The sequence below is a fragment of the Dipodomys spectabilis genome, unplaced genomic scaffold (genome assembly GCF_019054845.1).
Source record: "Dipodomys spectabilis isolate Male_0828 unplaced genomic scaffold, ASM1905484v1 ptg000026l, whole genome shotgun sequence".
In the NCBI taxonomy this organism is placed as follows: domain Eukaryota; kingdom Metazoa; phylum Chordata; class Mammalia; order Rodentia; family Heteromyidae; genus Dipodomys; species Dipodomys spectabilis.
This window is the reverse complement of record NW_024870703.1, coordinates 4189522-4213356: the sequence shown is the minus strand read 5'-3', so window position 1 is coordinate 4213356 and position 23835 is coordinate 4189522. Positions and strand designations below refer to the sequence as shown.

The 23835-nt window shown below is 38.0% G+C and overlaps 1 protein-coding gene across 4 annotated transcripts in view; it reads left to right on the top strand.

Annotated features, from left to right (window-relative positions):
- The window catches only part of Foxn2 (forkhead box N2), a 46182-nt gene that overhangs the window by 9175 nt on the left and 13172 nt on the right, over positions 1-23835 (top strand). For 2 of the 4 annotated variants that reach the window (XM_042675476.1, XM_042675475.1), the window contains exon 2: positions 15001-15551. In XM_042675476.1, the coding sequence (XP_042531410.1) occupies positions 15015-15551 (537 nt within the window). In that variant the 5' untranslated portion in view covers positions 15001-15014. Of the gene's footprint in view, positions 1-1670; positions 1772-9275; positions 9403-15000; positions 15552-23835 lie in introns of those variants that run through there. The other 2 variants (XM_042675473.1, XM_042675477.1) reach the window with 2 other exon arrangements.

Below are 23835 nucleotides of genomic sequence, written 5' to 3'. Positions count from 1 at the left end.
CACATAAGCAAAAAGAAAAAAAAAAGCCAGAAGTGGCACTGTGGCTCAAGTGGTAGAGCGCTACCCTTGAGCTGAAGAGCTGAAGGACAGCGCCCAGGCCCAGAGTTCAAGGCCCACGACCCGACCCCCCCCCCCCAAAAAAAAAAAATCAAATTACCTGAGGAAGACTAGAAATTTAAGATTCTAAAGCTGAGATATGAATGATAAAGAGCACTTAGCCAAAATTAGGTGGTATAAAAGGTTGGTTGTAAAGGCCCTGACAGAGGAAAAAACATGCCTTACACAGACTTGTAAAGGGTAGAAAATAAAGGAAAAAGTGGTTAAACAAACAAACAAACATGGTCAGAGAAGTTGGACAGTGGCTAAATCTTGCAGGGTCTTGTACACCATGTTGAAGATTTTGACCTTAGGGCACTTTGATGAGTTAAGCAGGAAATGGCCATTACCAGATTTATCTTCAAAATGATTGCTTTAGACATATTATGAGCAACTTGGATGTAAGGGGAGTAAAGTTAGAGAAGATACTGTCAGAGTTTACTGTATATTAGAGTTTCCATTTATGTATACTACCTATTTAGCTGTCTAAATTAAAAGTCATGATTACTTGGACTGTGTGGTTATAACAGTAAGATACAGATTTGAGATCTGGGGGATTTAACCATTCTGAAATTTATCTTCAGGCTGGAAAGGTGGCTGAGTGAGTGGTAGAGTGCTTGCATGAGGCCCTGGGTTTGATTTCTCAGCACCTCTTAAACAGAAAAAGCCAGAAGTGGCGCTGTGGCTCAAGTGGTAGAGTGCTAGCCTTGAGCTGAAGAGCTGAGGGACAGTGCCCAGGCCCAGAGTTCAAGCCCCATGACCGACTATACTTATTCTACTCCAGTTTCCTGATAGACCATGGAAATCACAAATGCTTATTCTCCTTAGATATCTCCAAAGCATATGAAATTGAACCAACAGGTAAAAGAAAACAAAATGATACTGTGAGCACTCACCTCACTCCAAAACAAAAACCCCATCTATTTTCCTTTCCAATATTCCTTATATTATCAAAGAGAATTATCAGATTTTTATTAGATTGCTTATTATATGGAGCTGAAGTAGATATAGCTTCTTAGAATTTAAGTTATATTCCATGTAAGTTTATTTTGAAACTTAAATGTTCATTGTGGTTTACTTTATAATGTTTGGGGTTATTCTGTTTAGTAGGATAAATATATTTAATAATTTTGTCATAAGTGTGTTTTTGTTAAAGTATGTATAGATTAGCTAAACTCAGTATAATTCTGTGTTAATCATGCTTTTGATTTTAGAATTACATAAAATTAGTATATTGAACCAATCAGTATATGTTTCTTAGTTTTAAGCTTTGGGTCAAGTTTGATCACTCTTAGTAAGATTTTATTGTTCACCTTTATTAGATTTATTTCTTACAATGTTTGTGCTTTAGATGCTATTTTCAGAGGAGAAGTTTAATTGGCTGCAGGAGATTTATTGCATGATATTCAATGTATTAAAATCATATGCATAAATTCTGAAGACAAAGAATACCACTTGTTCAAATGCCAACCAGATTTACCCTTGAACTGCAGGATATTAGATGTTTATTTTTTATTTTTTAAGATTTCCTTAATTTTTCTTTCTTTTTTGTTCCTTTTTTCTTTCTTCCTCAGTTTTTTGTGAGACAGGGTCTGGGTATGTATCCCAGGCTGGAGTGAAGTTTGCGGTTCTCCTTCCTCAGCTTCCCACAAGATTGCAGACACCACCACACCAGGTTAATTTTCTTCCTTTCAAGTGTTACTTTTTAAGTATTGTAAGCTGTCAAAAAGTTACAGTGCTGATTGGCTAACTGGGTACCATATGATTTGCATGGTATGTTATACTTCCTACTAGTTATTTTTCATTCTTTTTTAATTTCTGTGTTATCCAGGTGGGTTTTCCCTCCCTTTTTCTTTTCTTTTCCTGTCTTTTACATATTCTTATTCAGGTATGGAATTGATTGCAATCCCAAATTGAGAAAGTAGATTTTCTAAACTAGATTTATTCTGAGAGCCATTACTGCCACCCTCTCTTCCTTTTGTCCCTTTCTTCTTTCCTAGACTGACCTCAAACTTGCAATTCTTCTGCCTTAACCTTCTGAGTGCGTAAGATTACAGACACCGCTATTCCTGGCTTTTCTTTCTATTATTTAATAACATAGGGAAAATTGCTATCTTAGGGAATAGTAAAGGTTTACAAATTATATTATATTATTTGTTAACAACTTTTAAAAAACATTGCCTAGAAACAACCACTTTTCTTATTGGAGAAAGCAATTTTTATTCAATTTAGATCTTTTGTAATATTGCTTTTTGACATCTGTATTCTGTGTAAAGTAGAATTGTATGCTATTCATTGTAATAAAGCCTTTTTGTTTTTATACAGAAAGTATCTTTTTTTCTGTTTATTGGTAAGAAGCAGTGATGTTTCTTTTCTGGCTTATCAAGTTATTACTTTTTAACTTTACCAAGATTCTGGTGAACAGCTGCCACATTGTTTTGAAGACAAATTTTGTAACAGTGGATAGGGGAACTCTTTTTCTGTGTAGAAAAGGTACAAAATTACAAAACTTTGGATTTGCAAGAGTATCTGGGCAAATTAGGTAGGAGAAAAGCGGGTTCAGTGACTACCACATATGATTTACTTTTCTCTCTCCAGTTTGTTTTTTTTCCTCCAGTTTTAGTGATAGCTGCTTTTAGCATGGGTTGGTGAAAGGTTCCCCGCCCCCCCCACTCAGTTTTATTTCCTTTTTAGCCCTCATTTCAGAAGCAGTTTTTCCATGAGATAAATCTTTGTACCCTTTGTTTTCTGCTTCCTTCTCCCCCACCCTAGAAAATGCAGCTGCACACATTTTTTTTTTTGTTTCGAGACAATGGATCACATGCTGTGTCACCTAAATCTATGACCAAGAGACAGTGTTATCCCTAAGAGACCATAATGCTTCAGTTGTCCTGGATACATGACATCATGTAGCATTATAATCAAATATACATCTTTTTGCAATACATTTGGGATTTGGATATGCCCTACTGTCAGTGTTGGGTTTTACTAAGTGAGTACTAATTATAATGGAGAATCATCATCATATAATGATTATAGGAAAAAAGGAGTTCCTCTTTTCTTTTTGGATACAAGCTACACTTTGTTTCACTCTAACCTTAAACATTGAAGCTTCCTGCCTCAGGCTCCCAAATGTTGAGATTATGACCACCACTGTGCTGTGCTAAGTTTTTATACTCTACTACCCCCTTTACCTAAGGGTAACCAAGTTTTTCAGATATTTGAGATTTTAAACTATTCACGTATCTGGTGTTGTATAGGGGTTACCAGGGATTGAACTAAAGTTTTGTTTTATGTATTTTGTATGTATGTATGTATGTATGTATGTATGTATGTATGTATGTGTCATTCCTAGGGCTTGAATTTAGAGCCTAGGAACTGTCCCTGAGTTTCATTTTGCTCAAGATGCTACCACTTGAGCCACAACTCCATTTCTGGTGATTAAATGGGGATAAGGGTCTCATGGACTTTCCTACCCTGGCTGGCTTTGAATTGAGAGCTTCAGATCTCAGCCTCCTGAGTAGTTAGGATCCCAGTGGTAAGCCACCAGCGCCCGGCTAAAGTGTCTTTTAAAAAGTATTAGTATTTGTTAGGTTTGCGTTCATCCTTTAAGAAAAAAATCTCTGCTAGTAAATGTGAGGCTTCATTTTGCTACCAACTTTATAAATTAACATGAATAAAATTGTCTTTTTCATTTCTTGTCTTTGGGAAGTATTTGAGGATTTGAACTCAGGATCTGGAGCCTGCTAGGCACCTGATTTACCACTGAGCCTCCCTTGTTTTCTCTGTGTATGTGTGTGTATGTTGTATGTATACATATGTATGTATGTATGTGTGTGTGTGTGCCAATACTGAAACTTGAACTCAGGACCAGAGTGCTCCCCCTTAGCTTTTTTGCTCAAGACTGGTGCTCTACCACTTGAGCCACTCTTCTACTTCTGACTTTTTGCTGGTCATATGGAGATAAAGCATTTCACAGGCTTTTCTACTTGGGCTGGCTTGAAACCTCAGTCCTCAGATTTCAGCCTCCTGAGTAGCTAGGATTACAGATATGAACCACCAGTGCCTAGCTGTTTTCCTTTTTTTGGGGGGGGGGGGGTCCGGTCATGGGACCTGAACTCTGGGCCTGGGCGCTGTCCCTCAGCTCTTCAGCTCAAGGCTAGCGCTCTACCACTTGAGCCACAGCACTACTTCTGGCTTTTTTCTTTTTGCTTATGTGGTGCTGAGGAATCGAACTCAGGGCCTCATGCATGCAAGGCATGCATATACTCTACCACTGAGCCACCTTCCCAGCCCCTGTTTTCCATTTTTATAATGACCTTTGGACTTAGAAAATAATTATTCTCTATAAACAGCGAAATATTTTATCAAATGTTTTTACAATAAGGTTTAATATTATTTAGACTAGAAAATACACAGTCTTAAGAGAAAGCATCTTATGTAATTAATAAATATGATTAATTGCTTGGGAGATTGGAGGAAAGAAGATGGAAAATAATAGTGACTGGCACAGAGTGCAATGGAAGATAAATTGTAATAAATTTGCTTTATGTATCGAAAATTGACTTGCAATAAATTTGCTTTATGTATCAAAAATTGACGTGTTTTATTTAGATCCTAATCTATTTTCAATGAAAAAAAAGACATTACTTCCTCAAAAGACTACTTAGTAAAATAGATTATAAAATTTTAACAGAAATTACTTAGAAATAATAACATAGATTTTGGGCTTTGAGAACTATAATATGGGATTAGGATGGACATTTAATTATAACTGGAAATACAATGGGAAGGTATTCAATAATAAAATTTAAGATAATCTGAGTGTGGTGGTCCAGGTCTGTGATCCCAGCACTTGAGAGGGCAGGTTACAGTATCATGAATTTGAAAAGTATTATCTGAGTCTTGGAATGTAGATCAGTGATAGAGCATGCGCTTAGCTTGTGCCATTCCCTTTATTCAAAAAAATAAATGTACCATATAGATGTTATGCTGAAATTAATGATATGTCATATTATAATAGTAGTCAGGAAGTTATAATTTTGAATATTTTAACTTGGTAATTGAGTTCTGAAACAGGGCAGTAGATATTATTTGGATATATGGATAAATGTAACAATATATAGATATTATGTTCCTGTTTTGGTTATGCCATTATTTTTATTTTATTGTGTCTTTTTGTTACTGAGGGTGGAACTAATAAGTGAAATTTCAACTTTTTTTCCCTATAGGTAGGTTTTGATAATGGTGGCATCAGGCACAGCTGTTAGTAAAGGAATTTGGAGTCTTAAGTCCTTTTAGATTAAATGACTCGCAGAGATTTAATGAGAAGTTCAGTCATGTAGCATGCTTGGCAAAATACAGACATGAGATACACAGACACAAAATAAGGAAGTAAAAATTTCATCATAGAAAATGATGAAATGTCTATTGTAACACTTTCCTGAGAAGTCCTAGTTTTCAGTTAGCTGTCTTTTCTGATGTTTCATTGGCAACTAGGGGAGATTCATCCTTAGTAGTTAATATTTTTAAAGAAAATTTAAGAACTTAAAAAAAATCAGTATTAATACTGATTTTGTACACTATTATTTTTGTACTTGAAGAATATAACATGTATACATTCGCATATGAAGAAAATTGTTTAAAAATTAACACATCAGTAACCTGATGTGGAGATACGTCATAAATTATGAAAATGTCAGAAGTACCCAAATACAGTATAAGAATTATTTTAAGCACCAGTGGCTCACACCTGTAATTCTAGCTACTCAGGATCACGGTTCAAAGCCAGCCCAGGCAGGAAAGTCCGTGAGACTCTTTTTTGGGCGGGGGTCTGGTCGTGGGGCCTGAACTCTGGGCCTGGGTACTGTCCCTCAGCTCTTCAGCTAGCGCTCTACACTTGAGCCACAGCGCCACTTCCGGCTTTTTTCTTTTTGCTTATGTGGTGCTAAGGAATCGAACCCAGGGCCTCAGGCATGCAAGGCAAGCGCTCTACCACTGAGCCACCTTCTCAGCCCCCCTGTGAGACTCTGACCTCCAATAAACCACTAGAAAACTGCAAGTGCCTCTGTGGCTCAACCGGTAGAGTGCTTGCCTTGAGCTGAAGAGCACAGAGACAGCGCCCAGGCCCAGAGTTCAAGCCCCACAACTGACCCCCCCCCCCCCCAAAAAAAAAAAGAATTATTATAAGAAGTATAAGAATTTTAAATACATTCTGCATCCACTACCATCTTTGTAACAAGTATTCATTGTGTTGATAGTGCTGTATGTATGTATGTATGTATGTATGTGCTGGTCCTGTGGCTTGAACTCAGGGCCTGAGCACTTTCTTGCCTGGGCTGGCTTCAAACTATGATTCTCAGATCTCAACCTTTTGAGTAGCTAGGATTACAAACATGAACCACTGACACCCAGCAGTGCTTTGTTTTTATTTTCATTGATTTTGTACTAAAATCAATGAAAATAAGAGATAGCTATTGTAATTCTAAATTGGAAGCCTTATGACAGAACAGGGATTTAAACTCACATTCTATCTTGTTACAGATCATGACTTCTTTTTTTGGTACTGGAGTTTGAACACACAGGGCTTTATGCTTGCTAGGCAGGTGCTCAAATACTTGAGCCATACAACCAAATAGTTGATGTTCTTAACCCTTTGCTTCCTGTCTCCAGATGTAATTAATACCAATATTAATTATTCAGATTTTACTTTCACAATGTTTTCATTAATGAAATTATTTATTCTTCACTTTTCACCTCAAATAAAAAGCTTCCTCAAGTATGCTCAATGTCTCCTACCCTTATGAATGAATGTTAATTCATTTTTCAAAGAAAAAGATTTCCATTTTATAGTTAGCCACTGTTTTCTGTAGAATCTAGTAACTATGACAATAGAGTTATGAATAAAGAAGTGAGGGATTTCTTTTTGAAAGAATCAGGATAGGTACTTCTAATATACCTGTATCTCTTGGGTTTCTCTCTCCTTTTTAAAAATCTACATATGTGTAGAGTAACTGAATTCAGTCCAATGCGGCTAATACTTTAGCTTCAAAATTGATTTAAAATTCCTATAGTGCAGCCTTAAAATGTATTTAAAATTCCTGTAGTGCATCTTCATATAAGATTACTGATTCTGTATCCTCAATTACAAATAGACAAATAGATATTCCTAAATACATGGAGAAAAAAATAGTAATGTTTATGAGCTTTTTATCTTTACTCAGATCAGAGTCAAATCTGTGGTAAATAAAATTCTATTGAAACTTACTAGCTTTCTAGTGTATAGAAGGTAATAACTACATTAAGATATTTCTATAGTTTAAATATTGACTCAGAACCAAAAGTTGTTAAGAAATGGTTAATGGTTAAGAAATAGCAAATGTTAAAGCTGGGTGCCAGTGGCTCATGCCTGTAATACTAGCTACTCAGGAGGCTGAGATCTGAGGATCACGGTTCAAAGCCAGCCTGGGCAGAAAAGTCCCTGAGACTCTTTTATCTCCAAAAAACCACTAGAAAAGCAGAAGTGGTGCTGGGCTCAAGCGGTAGAGTGCTTGGCTTGAGCTGAAGAGTGCAGGAATAGCGCCCAAGCCCAGAGTTCAAGCCCCATGACCGACCAAAAAAAAAAAAAGAGAGATAGCAAATGTGATTTGAGCCAATAGAAGATTGTCAGTGTTACTTTGCATTTCCTCCTAATGTGACAATACATTTTTCTACAGAAATATTAACATTTATTATAAGGGATTGTTTCAGACCTGACTGGGATGTAACATATCATATATATTATATTACTTTTCCTAAAGTCCAAAATATTCTTAATTTTGAAATACATCTGGCACTAGGAGTTTTAGATAAGGAATTATAAACTCATAATCAGCTACAGTGACTACAGTGTATATTAAGTATATGATACATTAAGTATAAGATTACACTATTGGGGCTGGGAAGGTGGCTCAGTGGTAGAGCACTTGCCTTGCAAGCCTGAGGCCCTGGGTTCGATTCCTTAGCACCACATAAGCAAAAAGAAAAAAGCCGGAAGTGGCACTGTGGCTCAAGTGGTAGAGCGCTAGCCTTGAGCTGAAGAGCTGAGGGACAGCGCCCAGGCCCAGAGTTCAAGCCCCACGACCGGACCCAAAAAAAAAAAAAAAAAAAGATTACACTATCTACTAACTAAAGACACAGCAGGGTGATATGTTTTAGTTTGGAGTAGTGTTTCTTTCTTTCTTTTTTTTCTGTCGGTCACGGGGCTGGGCTTGGGCGCTGTTCCTCAGCTCTTCAGCTCAAGCCAAGTGCTCTACCGCTTGAGCCATAGCGCCACTTCCAGTTTTCTGGTGGTTTATTGGAGACAAGAGTCTCACGGTCTTTCCTGCCTGGGCTGGCTTTGAACCATGATCCTCAGATCTCAGCCTCCTGAGTAGCTAGGATTATAGACCTGAGCCACCAGCGCTGGGCTTGGAGTAGTGTTTCTTTGTTTTGTTTTGTTTTTGGTTCTTTTGTTTGTTTTTGTTTGTTTGTTTTGGGTCCGGTTGTGGGGCCTGAACTCTGGGCCTGGGCCCTGTCCCTCAGCTCTTAAGCTCTTCAGCTCAAGGCTAGCCCGCTACCACTTCTGGCTTTTTTTTTTTTTCCTCCTTATATGGTGCTGAGGAATGGAACCCAGGGCCTCATGCATGCAAGGCAAGCGCTCTACCACTGAGCCACCTTCCCAGCCCCTTGGAATAGTGTTTCTTAACTTTGAACAATGTATAAATCTTTTTCTTTTTTTTTCTTTTTGGGTCCGGTCGTGGGGCCTGAACTCTGTCCCTCAGCTCTTCAGCTCAAGGCTAGCGCTCTACCACTTGAACCACAGCGCCACTTCCGGCTTTTTTCTTTTTGCTTATGTGGTGCTGAGGAATCGAACCCAGGGCCTCATGCATGCAAGGCAAGTGCTCTACCACTGAGACACCTTCCCAGCCCTAAATCTTTTTCTTAAGAGTTACTGGGATTAAACCCCTGTGGCCTGTGCTTGCTTGGCAAGTTCTCTTGAGCCATATGTGCTGCCTATCAAGAAAAAAAAATCTAAAATTTTCATAGCATCACTTAAATTAAGTACCTTAACTACATGGCTTGGGAGGATTACCAAAACTTTGATTGTGCTTTTGGCCACTGTTTGCTTTATGGGAGACATATTTTACAAAGTTAAGGCATGGAAATACCAGATTACATGAGTTAAACATGAGACTGACTAAGAGCTTCTCTGTATCATGTGAGCTGTGTATGTGCACATGGGGATTTCTTTGGCTGATCAAAACAGTATAATAAATCTGAAATCAGGTGGGCTTACTATAATGTAAACATGGTTCCAGCAGCATAGTAAGTACTCAGACCAACTTTATGCTGAAAACATCCTATTTCTTAATGCCAAACAATCTTGAATGCATCACTGCTCTTGCACAAAAGTTAAGACTACACTAATTGGAAACACATTGAGGTAAGCTGAGTTGGCTATGGCCTTGAGGGTAGTTGCTAAATTAGGTGAGCTATTTTCTTGGCTTTATGGGGATTCAGGGTGAAGATCAGATCCATTCAAGACAGAGTACCGGGCCAAAATAGTCTTCTCCATTAATTTAAATACCATAGGCCTCAGCCTTCTAAGTGTTTTATTATCTAGTACTTCTTTTCTTTCATGTCCTCCCAAAATTGTCTTTCCAGAATATTGTTGCAAATGGGAAAAATAAAATCTCACTGAAAATTTGATGCCCAGACAACCCTTAACACACAGAAATCCAAACCTAAACCTCAAGCTAAGAATTTTAAATGATGCTGAACTATTTTTATTCTCTATGGCGTGGCAAATCAGATGTAATCATTATTATCCAAGAATTTTCACCAGTAAGGTTGTAATGGAAATAAATAGATTGTAGTAAAAATTACTAGCTATCCAAACTTAACAAGGCTTAATGTAAGATAAGTTGAATCAGACTTATGGACTTCACATTTTGGTATGCCCAAATGTGAAATAGAAAGGTATAAATATGAGAAAAAGAACAAATACTTTGCAAAAGGATCAAAAGTTTTAGAAATAAAAACTCATGGAATTTAAGTTTTAATGGAAAGATTTAAAAAACAAATAGAATGATTGAAGAAAAACTGATGTAATAAGAGGAAAATCTGAAGAAAGCCAGAATGCAATGGACAAGAAAACGGAAATGAGAGATTAATAAAAAAAAAAATTTAGGGAAAACATTATCTTTAGTGGAATCTCATTAGCAACTGTTGAAGTAGATTACCATGAAATGATGAAGTTAAAACAGCTGTCTAGAATCTGTAACTAGGTATATCTAGACATCCTCTTTTCCCATTTTTAATCAGACTTTAAGAACTTTAATAGTCTTCAATGAAACATTTAGTACATTTTGTATTTTTCTATCATTTTGATTTTTTATGATGTGTGCTTTTCTAATCCTCTTTTCTTAATTTACTTATCTAGTGGGATTTATTTTGTACATTTAATCTTCAAGTGTCTTCTATAGTCCTGGTTTAGCGGTCATAAATTCCTTTAGTTTTTGTTTGTCGTGGAATGTTTCTATTTCTTCAATTATGAAAGATGACTTTGATGGACACATTAATCTAGATTCACAAGTATTTATTTTCTTTCAGAACTTATCTATGTTTTCCTTGTTTTTATTTATTTTTTGATGCTGGTACTAAGATTTGAACTCTGGGAATGGGCTTTCTCACTCAAGGCTGGCACTCTACCTCTTGAGCCACAGCTCTACTTCTGGCTTTTTGGTGGTTAATAGGATATAAGAGTCTCATGGACTTTTTCTTCCTGGGCTGGCTTTGAACCACAATCTTCAGATTCAGCCTCCTGAGTAGCTAGGATTATAGGTAGGAGACATAGGTCCTTGCCTTCTCCTGGCTTTTAGAATTCCTATTGAGAAATATGTTTTTATTCTCGTGGATTTGACATTATATGAGACTTGCTTCCCAGAGCTTTCAGTATTCTTTCCATTTTTCAGGTGGGGGAGTATAATTAGTGTTGTGTATTATAGTATGTCTAAAGTGTTTCTTTTCTTTTCTTTTTGTTGGTCGTGGGGCTTGAACTCTGGGCCTGGGCACTGTCCCTCAGTTCTTCAGCTCAAGGCTAGCACTCTATCACTTGAGGCACAGCGCGCCACTTCTCAATTTCGCCACTTCTTGTTTTCGGTTGGTTAGAGATAAGAGCGATGGACTTTCCTGCCGGGGCTGGCTTTGAACTGTGATCCTCAGATCTCAGCCTCTGGAGTAGTTAGAATTATAGGCATGAGCCACTGGCGCCCAGCTAAAGTGTTTCTTTTCTGATCTTACCTATTTTGGCTTCTGCAAGGCTCCTATGCTTGGATGACTTAAGATATAGAGATTTTTTTTGCCTTTTTTTTTTTTTTTAATTATGTTTTCTGTGCCTTTAGTCTATGCTTGAATGACTTAAGATACAGAGTTTTTTTGCCTTTTTTTTTTTTTAAATTATGTTTTCTGTGCCTTTAGTTTCCTTCTCTTTTGTACCCATGATTCCTAGCTTTGGTCTTTTCAAATTTCTTCTGTATTCTATTTGGATTTTCCTTTTTTTTTTTTTTTTTTTAATTTTCTTAATTTTTTTTTTGGGGGGGGGGGGTCTGGTCATGGGGCCTGAACTCTGGACCTGGGTGCTGTCCCTCAGCTCTTCAGCTCAAGGCTAGCACTCTACCACTTGAGCCACAATGCCACTTCCGGCTTTTTCTGTTTATATGGTGCTGAGGATGTTAGAAGTTTTAATCATCTGTATTCTTTCAGTTGAGGCAGCCTCACTGTTGAGGCAAGGCATTACATTGACTAGGTTGAAATGCTGTTTCTTACCTCTGGACTGGGGGATATAGCTCTATAGCCACACATTTACCCATTTCTCAGGGTGTTGGGCCTAAGTCTCAGCACTGCTAGATGAAGGTAAACTCATTGAAGTCTCTTTGTCAGCAAATACATGACATATAATTTCCAGGGGCAAGGTACATTACTCTCAGGCTCTGCCTGACAGTTCATCTCTGGTCCACAGACATGTATCATTATGCCCAGTTTATTGCTGGCAAAAATATGAGACCCTATCTGAAAAATTGCTGAAGTGAAAAGGGGTTTGAGAGTGTGTCTCAAGTGGTAGAACACCTGCCTGACAAGCTCACGGTCCTGAAATTAACCCCTTTTATACCTGGTGTCAGGCTCAGACTGTATTCCTTATCTGTGGACTTCTACCAGAAGACTTTGGTAGTCAGATAAATAATTTGGTCAATTACATAGGAGAATATGTTAAATATATTTGGATTTTTATGTCTGTGTTTTCTTTTTTGTTGGTCGTGGAGCTTGAACTCCGGGCAGCTTGGGCACTGTCCATCAACTCTTCAGCTCAAGGCTAGCATTCTACCACTTGAACCACTGTACCACTTCTGGCCTTTTCTGCTTATGTGGTGCTGAGGAATCGAACCCAGGGCCTCATGCATGTGAGGCAAGCACTCTACCACTGAGCCACCTTCCCAGTCCCATATGTCTGTGTTTTTAAAGTTCTGTCAGTTTCCTCTCTGGTCATTTATTTTCCCATAGTAAGTTTTAGGTATGTTTTAAGAGCAAAACAAAAATCATTTAAGAAAAAAGTTAAAGGGGATAGTATTAGAAGCACCATTTTACTCTTTTATTCATATAGTGATAGTTTAAGCCTCCTAAGAGAATTTCAACCTTGAAATATAAGCACACAATGAGATGAAAAAATGTACAGTTCAAACTATTAGAATTTATGAGAAAAATATTAAGTATTTAGCTGATGACAAATTTCTTGAATAAGAAGTGTTATCTTTTTGTATTCTAAGAAGTGGGAAGCAATATGGGGCTAGCAGGTACTGTGTGCATAATTTGAAAGAGAATGGATAGGGAAAAGGGAGGTATTAGTTAAAAAGTACAAAGTTCCAGGTTGGGAAGGTGGCTCAGTGGTAGAGTGCTTGCTTTGCATGCCTGAGGCCCTGGGTTTGATTCCTCAGCACCACATAAGCAAAAAGAAAAAAGCTGGTAGTGGCACTGTGGCTCAAGTGATAGAGCGCTAGCCTTGAGCTGAAGAGCTGAGGGACAGCACCCAGGCCTAGAGTTCAGGTCCCACAACCGGACCTCCCCCCCCCAAAAAAAATACAAAGTTTCAGCTAACACTAAGTGCTAGTCATCTATTTCACAGCAGTCTGCTATAGTTAGTAATAATGTCATTCAAAATTGCTACAGTACCTTTTAAGTGCTTTCAACACAAAAAGAAATATGTTTATTAGCTTGATTTGATCATCCCCAAAAGTGTACATGTACCTTATTACACTGAATCTCATAAATGCAATTACTCTTTGTCAATTACATATAAATAATTTGAAAAGAAATATTATCTCTTTAGTGTGATAACAGTACAAAATATTTTAAGTGGTTTATCTTTATAGTACATATTATTTGAGGAAAGGATTTACCTAATTTAATTGTTAATTGGTTAAACTATGTTACAATTTTGATTATTTTCTTTCTCTTTTACTTTTTTTTTTTTTGGTTGGTCGTGGGGCTTGAACTCTGGGCCTGGGTCCCTCAGTTCTTCAGCTCAAGGCGAATGCTCTACCACTTGAGCCACAGCGCCACTTCAGGTTTTCTAGTGGTTTATTGGAGATAAGAGTCTCATGGACTTTCTTGCCCAGGCTGGCTTTGAACCACAATCCTCAGAGCTCAGCCTCCTGAGATTACAGGCTATGATTGCAGGCGTGAGCCACCGGGAACTGGCTTGATTATTTTCAAGATTGAGTCCTGTATATAACTACTATAGTAAAATATGGTTTCTTAAGATATATAAAGTATTGACATAGACTACTTTTTTTGTTTGTTTGTTTGTGGTATCGGTAGTAGGGCTTGAACTCAAGATCTTTTAGTTCTCATTTAGCTTTTTCACTCACAGCTGAGGCTCTTCTGCTTTACCTACTACTTGTGCCACACCTCTAATTCCAGCTTTTTTTTTTTTTTTTTTTTGGTCAGTCATGGGCCTGAACTCTGGGCCTGGGTACTATCCCTCAGCTCTTCAGCTCAAGGCTAGTGCTCTACCACTTGAGCCATAGGGCCACTTCTGGCTTTTTCTGCTTATGTGGTGCTGAGGAATTGAACCCAGGGCCTCATGCATGCAAGGCAAGCACTCTACCAATAAGTCACCTTCCCAGCCCCTAATTCCAGCTTTTTGCTGATTGATTGGAGAAAAAATTCTTGAAGATCTGTCTGCCTGGGCTGGCTTCCAACTTGATCCTCAGATCTCAGCCTCCTGAGAAAACTAGGATGATAGTCATGAGCTATACTGCTGCCCAGCTATTACCTATTTTTTAAAAATAATAATAGCCACTACTTACAAGATAGCTACTGCTAGGTATTTTATTAGGTATTTAATTTTGTTAGTGTCTGCATGCCTATAATGCTATAGAATTGCATTTATTTTATAGTTGTTTAAAATTATATGAACTAAATTTGGTTCTTTATAAACTGTTAGTATCTTCATTATACAAATACTGTGCTTAGGGGCTGGGAAGATGGCTCAGTGGTAGAGAGCTTGCCTTGCATGCCTGAGGCCCTGGGTTCAATTCCTCAGCACCACATAAGCAAAATGAAAAAAGCCGGAAGTGACGCTGTGGCTCAAGTGGTAGAGCACTAGCCTTGAGCTGAAGAGCTGAGGGACAGTGCCCAGGCCCAGAGTTCAGGCCCCACGACCGGACCAAAAACAACAACAACAACAAAACAAATACTGTGCTTAGCTATTGTATAATTGATTGCAAAGTTTCTTTGGTTTGGGGATATTTAAGTATGTATTTCCTTTCTTCAGAATTGTAAATATTACATTGATTGATTGATTGATAATTCCTTCCTTCCTTGCAGACCTATTCAAGTAAATGGGTCCAGTAATTGGAATGACTCCGGATAAGAGAGCTGAAACTCCAGGAGCTGAAAAGATTGCAGGACTAAGCCAAATTTACCAAATGGGAAGCTTGCCCGAAGCTGTTGATGCTGCTGGGCCAAAGGCCACTCTGGTAGGCAGTGAGTCAGCAGATGATGAACTCACAAATTTGAACTGGCTTCATGAAAGTACTAATCTTCTAACAAACTTCAGCCTCGGAAGTGAAGGTCTTCCAATGGTTAGTCCATTGTATGATATAGAGGGAGATGATGTGCCAGCTTTTGGGCCATCTTGCTACCAGAACCCAGAAAAAAAATCAGCAACTTCAAAGCCCCCATACTCCTTTAGTCTTCTCATTTATATGGCTATTGAACACTCTCCAAATAAATGTTTGCCTGTCAAAGAAATTTATAGCTGGATTCTGGATCGCTTCCCATACTTTGCTACTGCACCAACAGGCTGGAAGAATTCTGTTCGACATAATCTGTCCTTAAACAAATGTTTTCAAAAAGTGGAAAGAAGCCACAGCAAGGTCAGTGTTTATAAACATTGCTACGTTTGATTGGGTAACTAACATGGAACCATTAAAATTTGGGAAATCGGACTGGGAAGGTGGCTCAGGGGTAGAGTGCTTGCCTTGCATGCATGAGGCCCTGAGTTTGATTCCTGAGCCCCACATAAGCAGAAAAAGCTGCAAGTGGCTATGTGGCTCAAAGTGGTAGAGTGCTAGCCTTGAGCTGAAGAGCTGAGGGACGGTGCCCAGGCCCAGAGTTTAGGCCCCACAAACAACAAAGAAAAAGGGGTGTGGGGGGGCAATCAAGGGAGACAAAAACTTCAGTTTGAGACTAATAATATTAGATTATCACTTGCTTTCATTTGAGATGTTTAAAAATTTTGTTAAGTAGCCAGGCATTGGTGGCTCATGCCTGTAATCCTAGCTACTCAGGAGGCTGATATCTGAGGATAACGGTTCAAAGCCAGCCTGGCATGAAAGTCCATGAGACTCTTATCTCCAATAAACCACTCAGAAAACTGGAAGTGGCGCTGTGGCTCAAGTGATAGAGTGCTTGCCTTGAGCTGAAGAGCTGAGGACAAGACCCAGGCCCAGAGTTCAAGCCCCATGACCAATCAAAAAAAAAAAAAAAAAAAAAAAGAATTGTTAAGTATTGACAAAAATCTAGCAGAATTATGTTTTATCTAATATAGATATTTAGTTATAGATACCTGGATTATTATTCTTAATGTCCTATGTTCTGTCTTAAGTTTCTGTGTGTTTTTTTCTAAGTTTTAAAATATATTTATTCAGGTTGACAATCTGTATAATTTAAGTATGGACCATTTACATTAATATTTTAAGAGATATGATTGAGATTATATGTGTCTTTACTTTTGCTTTTCCTTTTTAACAAACTAGACTACAGGTTTCTATAGGTTAAGGGTAAATATGAAGAGCAATAAATAATGTGCTAAATTGTTTCAACTTCAGTTTTGAGGTCAAAATTAGTGAATGTTTTAAAACAATATGAGTGAGGTTTTCCTTTATTAGCTTGAAAAATAGGGTAATACTGTCTTAAATACCATCTGAATTCCTTGTCAGAGGAAAAACTACAGTTATACCTTGCACTTTCAAGGAAGGTGAAGAATTTCAAAAACGTTGCTGTTAACTGTAAGGCTAGTCATCCCACCCTGTTCGTCTTCACAAGTGTTTTAGTAATTATTTGCAATTCCATATAAACTCTAGAATCATCATTAATGTAATAGTTTCCCACTTTTCCACATCTGTACACCAAATGCCTAATTGAGCTGATTGGTACTGTAGTTTATCTACAAATGAATAGGGGAGAACTGACATCTTTTTCTCTGGTATTTCTCTTCATATATTTATTTTCTGTATGTCACTACAGAAGCCTAATGCATATTTTTGTACTCACAGTTAATGTTATGAGCTAGTGGCTCATGCCTGTAATCCTAGCTACTCAGCAGGCCGGGATCTGAGGATCACTGTTCAAAGTCAGCCCAGGAAGGAAAGTCCATGACACTCTTATCTCCATTAACCACCAGAAAACCAGAAGTGGCACTGTGGCTCAAGTGGTAGAACGCTAACCTTGAGCTGAAGAGCTGAGGGACAGCTCCCAGGCCCAGAGTTCAAGCCCCACGACCGACCCCCCAAAATAAGATCTTGAAAATTTAGTACAATTGAGATTTTGGATAATGATTTTATATTGAGGAAACCCTATTAAGGTATTAATTCTAATAATTTTATTAGAATTACATATACAATCTTAACATTGTTTTGTTTTCCCCTTTCCTTGTGTGTACCAGCTCTGAGTCTTGAACACAGGGCCTTGGTGGCATCCCTACGCTTTTTCCCCCTCAAGCCTAGCACACTACCACTTGAGCCACAGCTCCACTTCTTTTTTTTTTTTCTTGCTGGCTAATAGGAAGAGTCTTACACTTTGCTTGGTCAGGCTGTTTTTGGAATAGAAACTTAAGATCTCAGCTTCTGAGAAGCCAGGTTTATAGATATAAGCCACCAGTACCAAGCTCAATTCATTCCTTACTCTACTGTTTATGACTTCCAATAAAATGATGAACTGTCGTAGTGACAGTGGGCATAATGTAAGAGTTATAATGGATGTATGCTGTGGAGTTTTGTTTTTTTTTCAAATAAGTTTTGTTTTGTTTTGTTTTTTTTGGGTCCGGTCGTGGGGCCAGAACTCTGGGCCTGGGCGCTGTCCCTCAGCTCTTCAGCTCAAGGCTAGCACTCTACACTTGAGCCACAACGCCATTTCCGGTTTTTTTCATTTTGCTTACGTGGTACTGAGGAATCGAACCCAGGGCCTCAGGCATGCAAGGCAAGCACTCTACCACTGAGCCACCTTCCTAGTCCTAAAATAAGTTGTTTATTGTGGAAATACTGTACATAGGGGTTACAGTTACATGAGCAAGGTAATGAGTAGTTTTCTTATCCAGCATTGTTGGCACCTCCTTTGTTTTTCCCCTACCATCCCTTCCCTCCTACCTCCTCAACTACACTCCCCCCAATGTAGAGTTTTTGGAGAGCCCCTTTACCAGATCAAGGTTTTCTTCTGTCCTTAGGCTACAGTTTATTATGAATGGATGCTTATTCTACATCCATAATGATGTCCTATAATTTTTTTCTCTCTCTTTTTTTTTTGGTCAGTCGTGGGGCTTGAACTCTGGGCCTGGGTGCTGTCCCTGCACTCTTCAGCTCAAGGCGAGCACTCTTCCACTTGAGCCACAGCACCACTTCTGCTTTTCTAGTGGTTTATTGGAGATAAGAGTCTCATGGACTTTCCTGCCTGGGCTGGCTTTGAACTGTGATCCTCAAATCTCAGCCTCCTGAGTAGCTAGGATTATACAGGCATGAGCCATCGGCGCCTAGCTGATTTTTCTCTTAATCTGAATGGCAGATTACACTTAATTTTTTAATTATTATTAAGCCAATCTCACATTCCCTGGATAATTCAGTCTCAAACTGATACCTGGCAGATGCATTTCTAGATTCTGTTTCCTAATATCTTGCTTGGGATTTTGCGTTTATACACATGAGTATGACTAGCTTGTGATTGTGATCGACTCTGGCTTGATCTCTGTTGAATTTTTTTTTTCCTGGTCCTGTAGCTGTGAGCCTCTTTGTACTCTGAGCCACAGTGCCACTTTGGGCTTTTTCTGAGTAGTTTATTAGAGATAGTCTCATGGACTTTCCTGCCTGAGCTGGCTTTGAACTGCAATCCTCAGATCTCAGCCTCCCACATAGCTAGGATTACAGGTGTGAACCATTGGTGCTTAGCTTATGTTGAATTTTGATAAACAAAATTAGGTTAATTTTGGGGTGACATTGATCAAGATGCTTGTGTTTATAAACTGTTTTGTTGAATGGTAAGTCTTTTGTACAGCTACTTAAAAATAATAAATAGTACTTGAAAATTAGTTTAATTCATTAAATTATTTGAAAAGTGGGATTGCTGGGAAAAACTTGATTATGAAATTATCTAGCTTTGATGCTCTCTTGGAGGGAGACAGTAAGGCTGGTTTGATTCAGTTCTTCAGTTATTATAGGATTCTTTAAAATTTTGTATTTTTCCTTTAGGTTTACAAAGTAATATTTTCCTAGACACTGTTAACTTTAGTAGTTTTCACACATCCAACCTGGGTCACAGCTCAATAGTACTTGTCCAAAAATTACAAATTTCTGAGTTCAATTCCCTTACCACTAAAACTAGTTTTCAAATAGTCTCATAAGGTTCTTCGTAATATTTTCTTTGTACCATGTAAATTTGTCATCCACTTTGCATTCCTAATAATATCTATCTATGCCTTTTGCTTTTATTCCTTGGTAATTTTAGCAGGCTTGTCAGTCTTATTAGACTTTTATAAAAACAACTTTTTCTCTCTTGATCTTTTATGTTTGTATAGTGTAATGGTCAAGAGTACAAATTCTAGTAAAAGACTAAGGGCAAATTCCAACTCTTGTACTTGCTAGATGCATGAACTTGGGCAAAACATAATTCTCTCTATCTAAATGACTTTATAAAAGAAGCATGATTATAACCATACTTATCTCATAGAGTTATTATATATAGTCAGTGAATTAATGAAATAGGATAGGTAGAATATTTCTAGTATATAACACATAAACTACAAAGTATTAGCAGTAATATCATTATTGCTGATAATGTTAACTACTCAATTGCAACTAGTATAATACTTCCAATAGAAGTTTAGTTAGGACTTTATAGCAAAATAGTAAAGTACATGAATCTCTGGAATGTTTATACTCCAAAATAAAACTTATTATTTTGTAGCAAATTTACTTATCTTAAAAATATAGCTAGATAAATCTCTCTCTTTTTTTTTTTGCCAGTTGTGGGGCCTGAACTCTGGGCATGGGCACTGTCCCTCAGCTCTTCAGCTCAAGGCTAACACTCTACCACTTGAGCCACAGCATCACATCTGGCTTTTGCTGCTTATATGGTACTAAGGAATCGAACCTAGGGCCTCATGCATGCAAGGCAAGCACTCTACCACTGAGCCACCTTCCCAGCCCCAATATCTCTTAATTTATATGACAAAAAAGAATTAGAGACCAATAGATAAGATCTTTAATTCATAATAAAGAAATGTAGAAGCCGTGTGCCGGTGACTCATGCCTGTAATCCTAGCTACTCAGGAGGCTGAGAGCCGAGGATCACGGTTCAGAGCCAGACCTGGCAAGAAGAGTGTGAGACTCTTTATCTCTAATTAACCATCAGAAAACCAGAAGTGACACTGTGGCTCAAGTGGTTAGAACGCTTGCCTTGAGCTGAATAGCTGAGGGACAGCGCCTAGGCCCAGAGTTTAAGCCCCATTACCAACAAAAGAAACAAAAAACATAAGTTCAGTGAAACACTGCTTTGCATCAGATTGAAAACTAAAGATATTGCTCAGTACTCATCAAAGTCTGGAAAATTAATAGGGAAAAATACTGCTAGTGGGAAAAATACTGCTAGTGGGCAGACTATATCTATCATAATTTTGAAAGACAAACGAGAGCATGTAGCAAGTATTTTAATATGGATATTTACCACTGCAATAATATGACTAGAAATTATAGGCTCAGGAAAAAAGTCAAACAAGCAAGTGAGAATTCATGTAGGATTTTCAGTGTGAAGTTTATAAGAACAACAACAAAAAGAAATTACCTCAAGGACCACAAGTCAGAGTAGGAGGGAAATAACGTATAGATGGTGATGTTCATAAAAATTAATATAGCGGGCCAGGTGCTGGTGGCTCACTCCTGTAATCCTAGCTACTCAGGAGGCTGAGATCTGAGGATCGTGATTCAAAGCCAGCCTGGGCAGGAAAGTCCGAGAGACACTCATCTCCAATAAACCACTAGAAAACCGGAAGTGGTGCTGTGGCTCAAGCTGTGGAGTGCTCGCCTTGAGCTGAAGAGCGCAGGGACCGCGTCCAAGTCCAGAGTTCAAGCCCCATGACTGACAAAAAAAATAAATAAATAATAATAATATAGCAATTTACCTAAATGTCGAGAGTTAGACAAAAACATTGAAATACAATAAAAAATACAGTGTGTATCTTTTTATTTATGAAACTTTGAGTCAGTACTTCAGAATGACACTATTTTTCTTTTTTTTTTGGGTCCGGTCATGAGGCCTGAACTCTGGGCCTGGGCGCTGTCCCTTAGCTCTTCAGCTCAAGGTTAGCGCTCTACCACTTGAGCCACAGCGCCACTTCCGGCTTTTTTCTTTTTGCTTATGTGGTGCTGAGGAATCGAACCCAGGGCCTCATGCATGCAAGGCAAGCACTCTACCACTGAGCCACCTTCCCAGCCCCACTATTTTTTTTTTAATCTGTAGGAGGTAAATACTTTTTTTAATCTGTAGGAGGTAAATACTTTTATAATATTTACTTTGATTAAATATTGGAGTTGAATTTTATAAACTTGACAGGACTTTTTTCATAATTAGTTGTTACAGAGATGATAATTCACAAAAGAGCGTAAGATGGCAAGGTCTAGATCAAACTAAAGTAGTAATCCTACCAACTAATTGATAATGCTGCTGATTCATTGGGGTTTTCTCTTTCTCATTTGTACCAATTTCTTCTTAAAAGACATGTGAAAGTCTTCATTATTATTTGTCTGTCTTAGGACTTAAAAATTATGAAAAGTAGACATGGTACTATTTTGGTTTAGTTTTAGTTTTGTAGTTCAGACATTGACCTTCTGCTGGACATGGAAGTACACACATATAAGACCAGCACTTGGTTGGTTGAGGCAGGAAGATAATGAGTATAAGGCCTGCCTGGAGTACATGGCAAGGTCAGGCCACATATCCTGTTTCAAAAAAAAAATCAACATCTTTTATTTTTTTAAACAGGTGATTAACACTATGTCCTAGCACATTCTAGGCAAACACGTTAACACTGAACTACATCTGTCCAACATTCAAATCTTATATCTGGTTCTTCCAGTTTTGTTGACTAAATGCAACAAAAACATTTTGACTGAGATTTGAGTCTGAAAATATGGAACCAATTAGTGCAATTTTAATCAGTTATTGGTGATTATAAAAGCCACTAAAGAAAGACAAGGCAGACACCTCTTAAAATGTACAAGGCAAAAGCAAAGGAAGAGATGACATTGTCCAAAAAAATTGTACTTATGGGGCTGGGAAGGAGGCTCAGTGGTACAGTGCTTGCCTCATATGCATGAGGCCCTGGGTTCAGGGACAGCACCCAGGCCCAGAGTTGCAGGCCCCATGACCAACACCCCCAGCCCTCCTCCCTCCCTCCCCTTCCCCCCCCCCTCCCCCCCCCCCCCCCCCCCCCGCCAAATTGTACTCATTACAAGACTTACAAAATGGCAAACTCCTCTAACATTTTAATAATAATAATAATTTTTTAAATGTATAAGACAAGAACTAGTATTTCAAGACTGGTAAACATTGTGTCATCTCTAAAATTCCATTAAGATAAATCATTAAAGTTTAGCCTTCATAATATTGCTCATTCGTTTTTATCAAAAGAAATGTTTGTAGCCGGGTGCCTGTGGTTCACGCTTGTAATCCTAGCTACTCAAGAGACTGAGATCTGAGGATTGTGGTTCAAAGCCAGCCCAGGCAGGAAAGTCCTTGAGACTCTTATCTCCATTTAACCACCAGAAAACAGGAAGGGACACTGTGGCTCAAGTGGTAGAGTGCTAGCCTTGAGCTGAAGAGTTGAGGGACAGCAACCAGGCCTAGAGTTCAAACTTTACAACTAACCAAAAAGAAAAAAAAAGTTTGTTTTTAAATTTTATTTTATTTTTTATTTATTTTTTTGGTCGGTCGTGGGGCTACAGCGCCACTTCCGGCTTTTTCTGCTTATGTGGTGCTGAGGAATTGAACCTAGGGCCTCAGGCATGCAAGGCAAGCACTCTACCACTGAGCCACCTTCCCAACCCCTTAAGTTTTAGTTTTATCTTTAAGCACTTGTACAAAGGAGTTGCCATTCCACAAAGTAGTGTAGGAGTACAATAAATCTTGAACAGTGTCACTCTTTCATCATTCCCCTCCATTCCTCTAACCCCCCCTTTACTCCTTATTTCCTTAAAGCCATTTCAATGATTTTCTTCCATGTAAGTCTACCTAGCATGCAGAATAGCAAATTAGGGAATGCATGTTTCCTGTTTATGTTGAACTACAAGATTTATTTCTTACAAGACAAATTTAGTTTAAAAACATAGTTCTAAAACTCTTATTTGTGTTCCACCATTTAAACACAGCAATAGAGACACAAAGATTTAAAGTTAAAAATAAGTTCTTGTTTGCATGTACTCAAACATAGCTTAGTAAAAACACATGGTTTTTATCTCTTTTTTACTGATAGATCATGAACAGACCCAGTGAAAGAAAGGAGTGCCATGATAACATAAACCAGACTGTTACTTAGACCATTCTCAGGATACTTACTGTGCTGAAACGGCAAGTTTTCAATACCGTTTCTTGCAATTTGCTGATTTCCTTGAACTAGCAAATCTGTGATCAAAACAATTTGTATTTACTTCACAATAAAATCTGAAACATAGACTCAAACTAAACAGCTTATACAAGTGTAATCTCTGTAATAGCGATGTAGAACATGGACAGAATAATTAAAACAATTATTTGGTCAGTATATGAAAAATAATTCATGCATATCTATTTTGTATAAGATTAAGTTGACTTTGAGGCAAAGGAAGTTGTTGATGTCTAACAGTCTAAAGTTTTGTTTATCACTAAAACATATTTTATCATTTGGGCCAAAAGACTAGA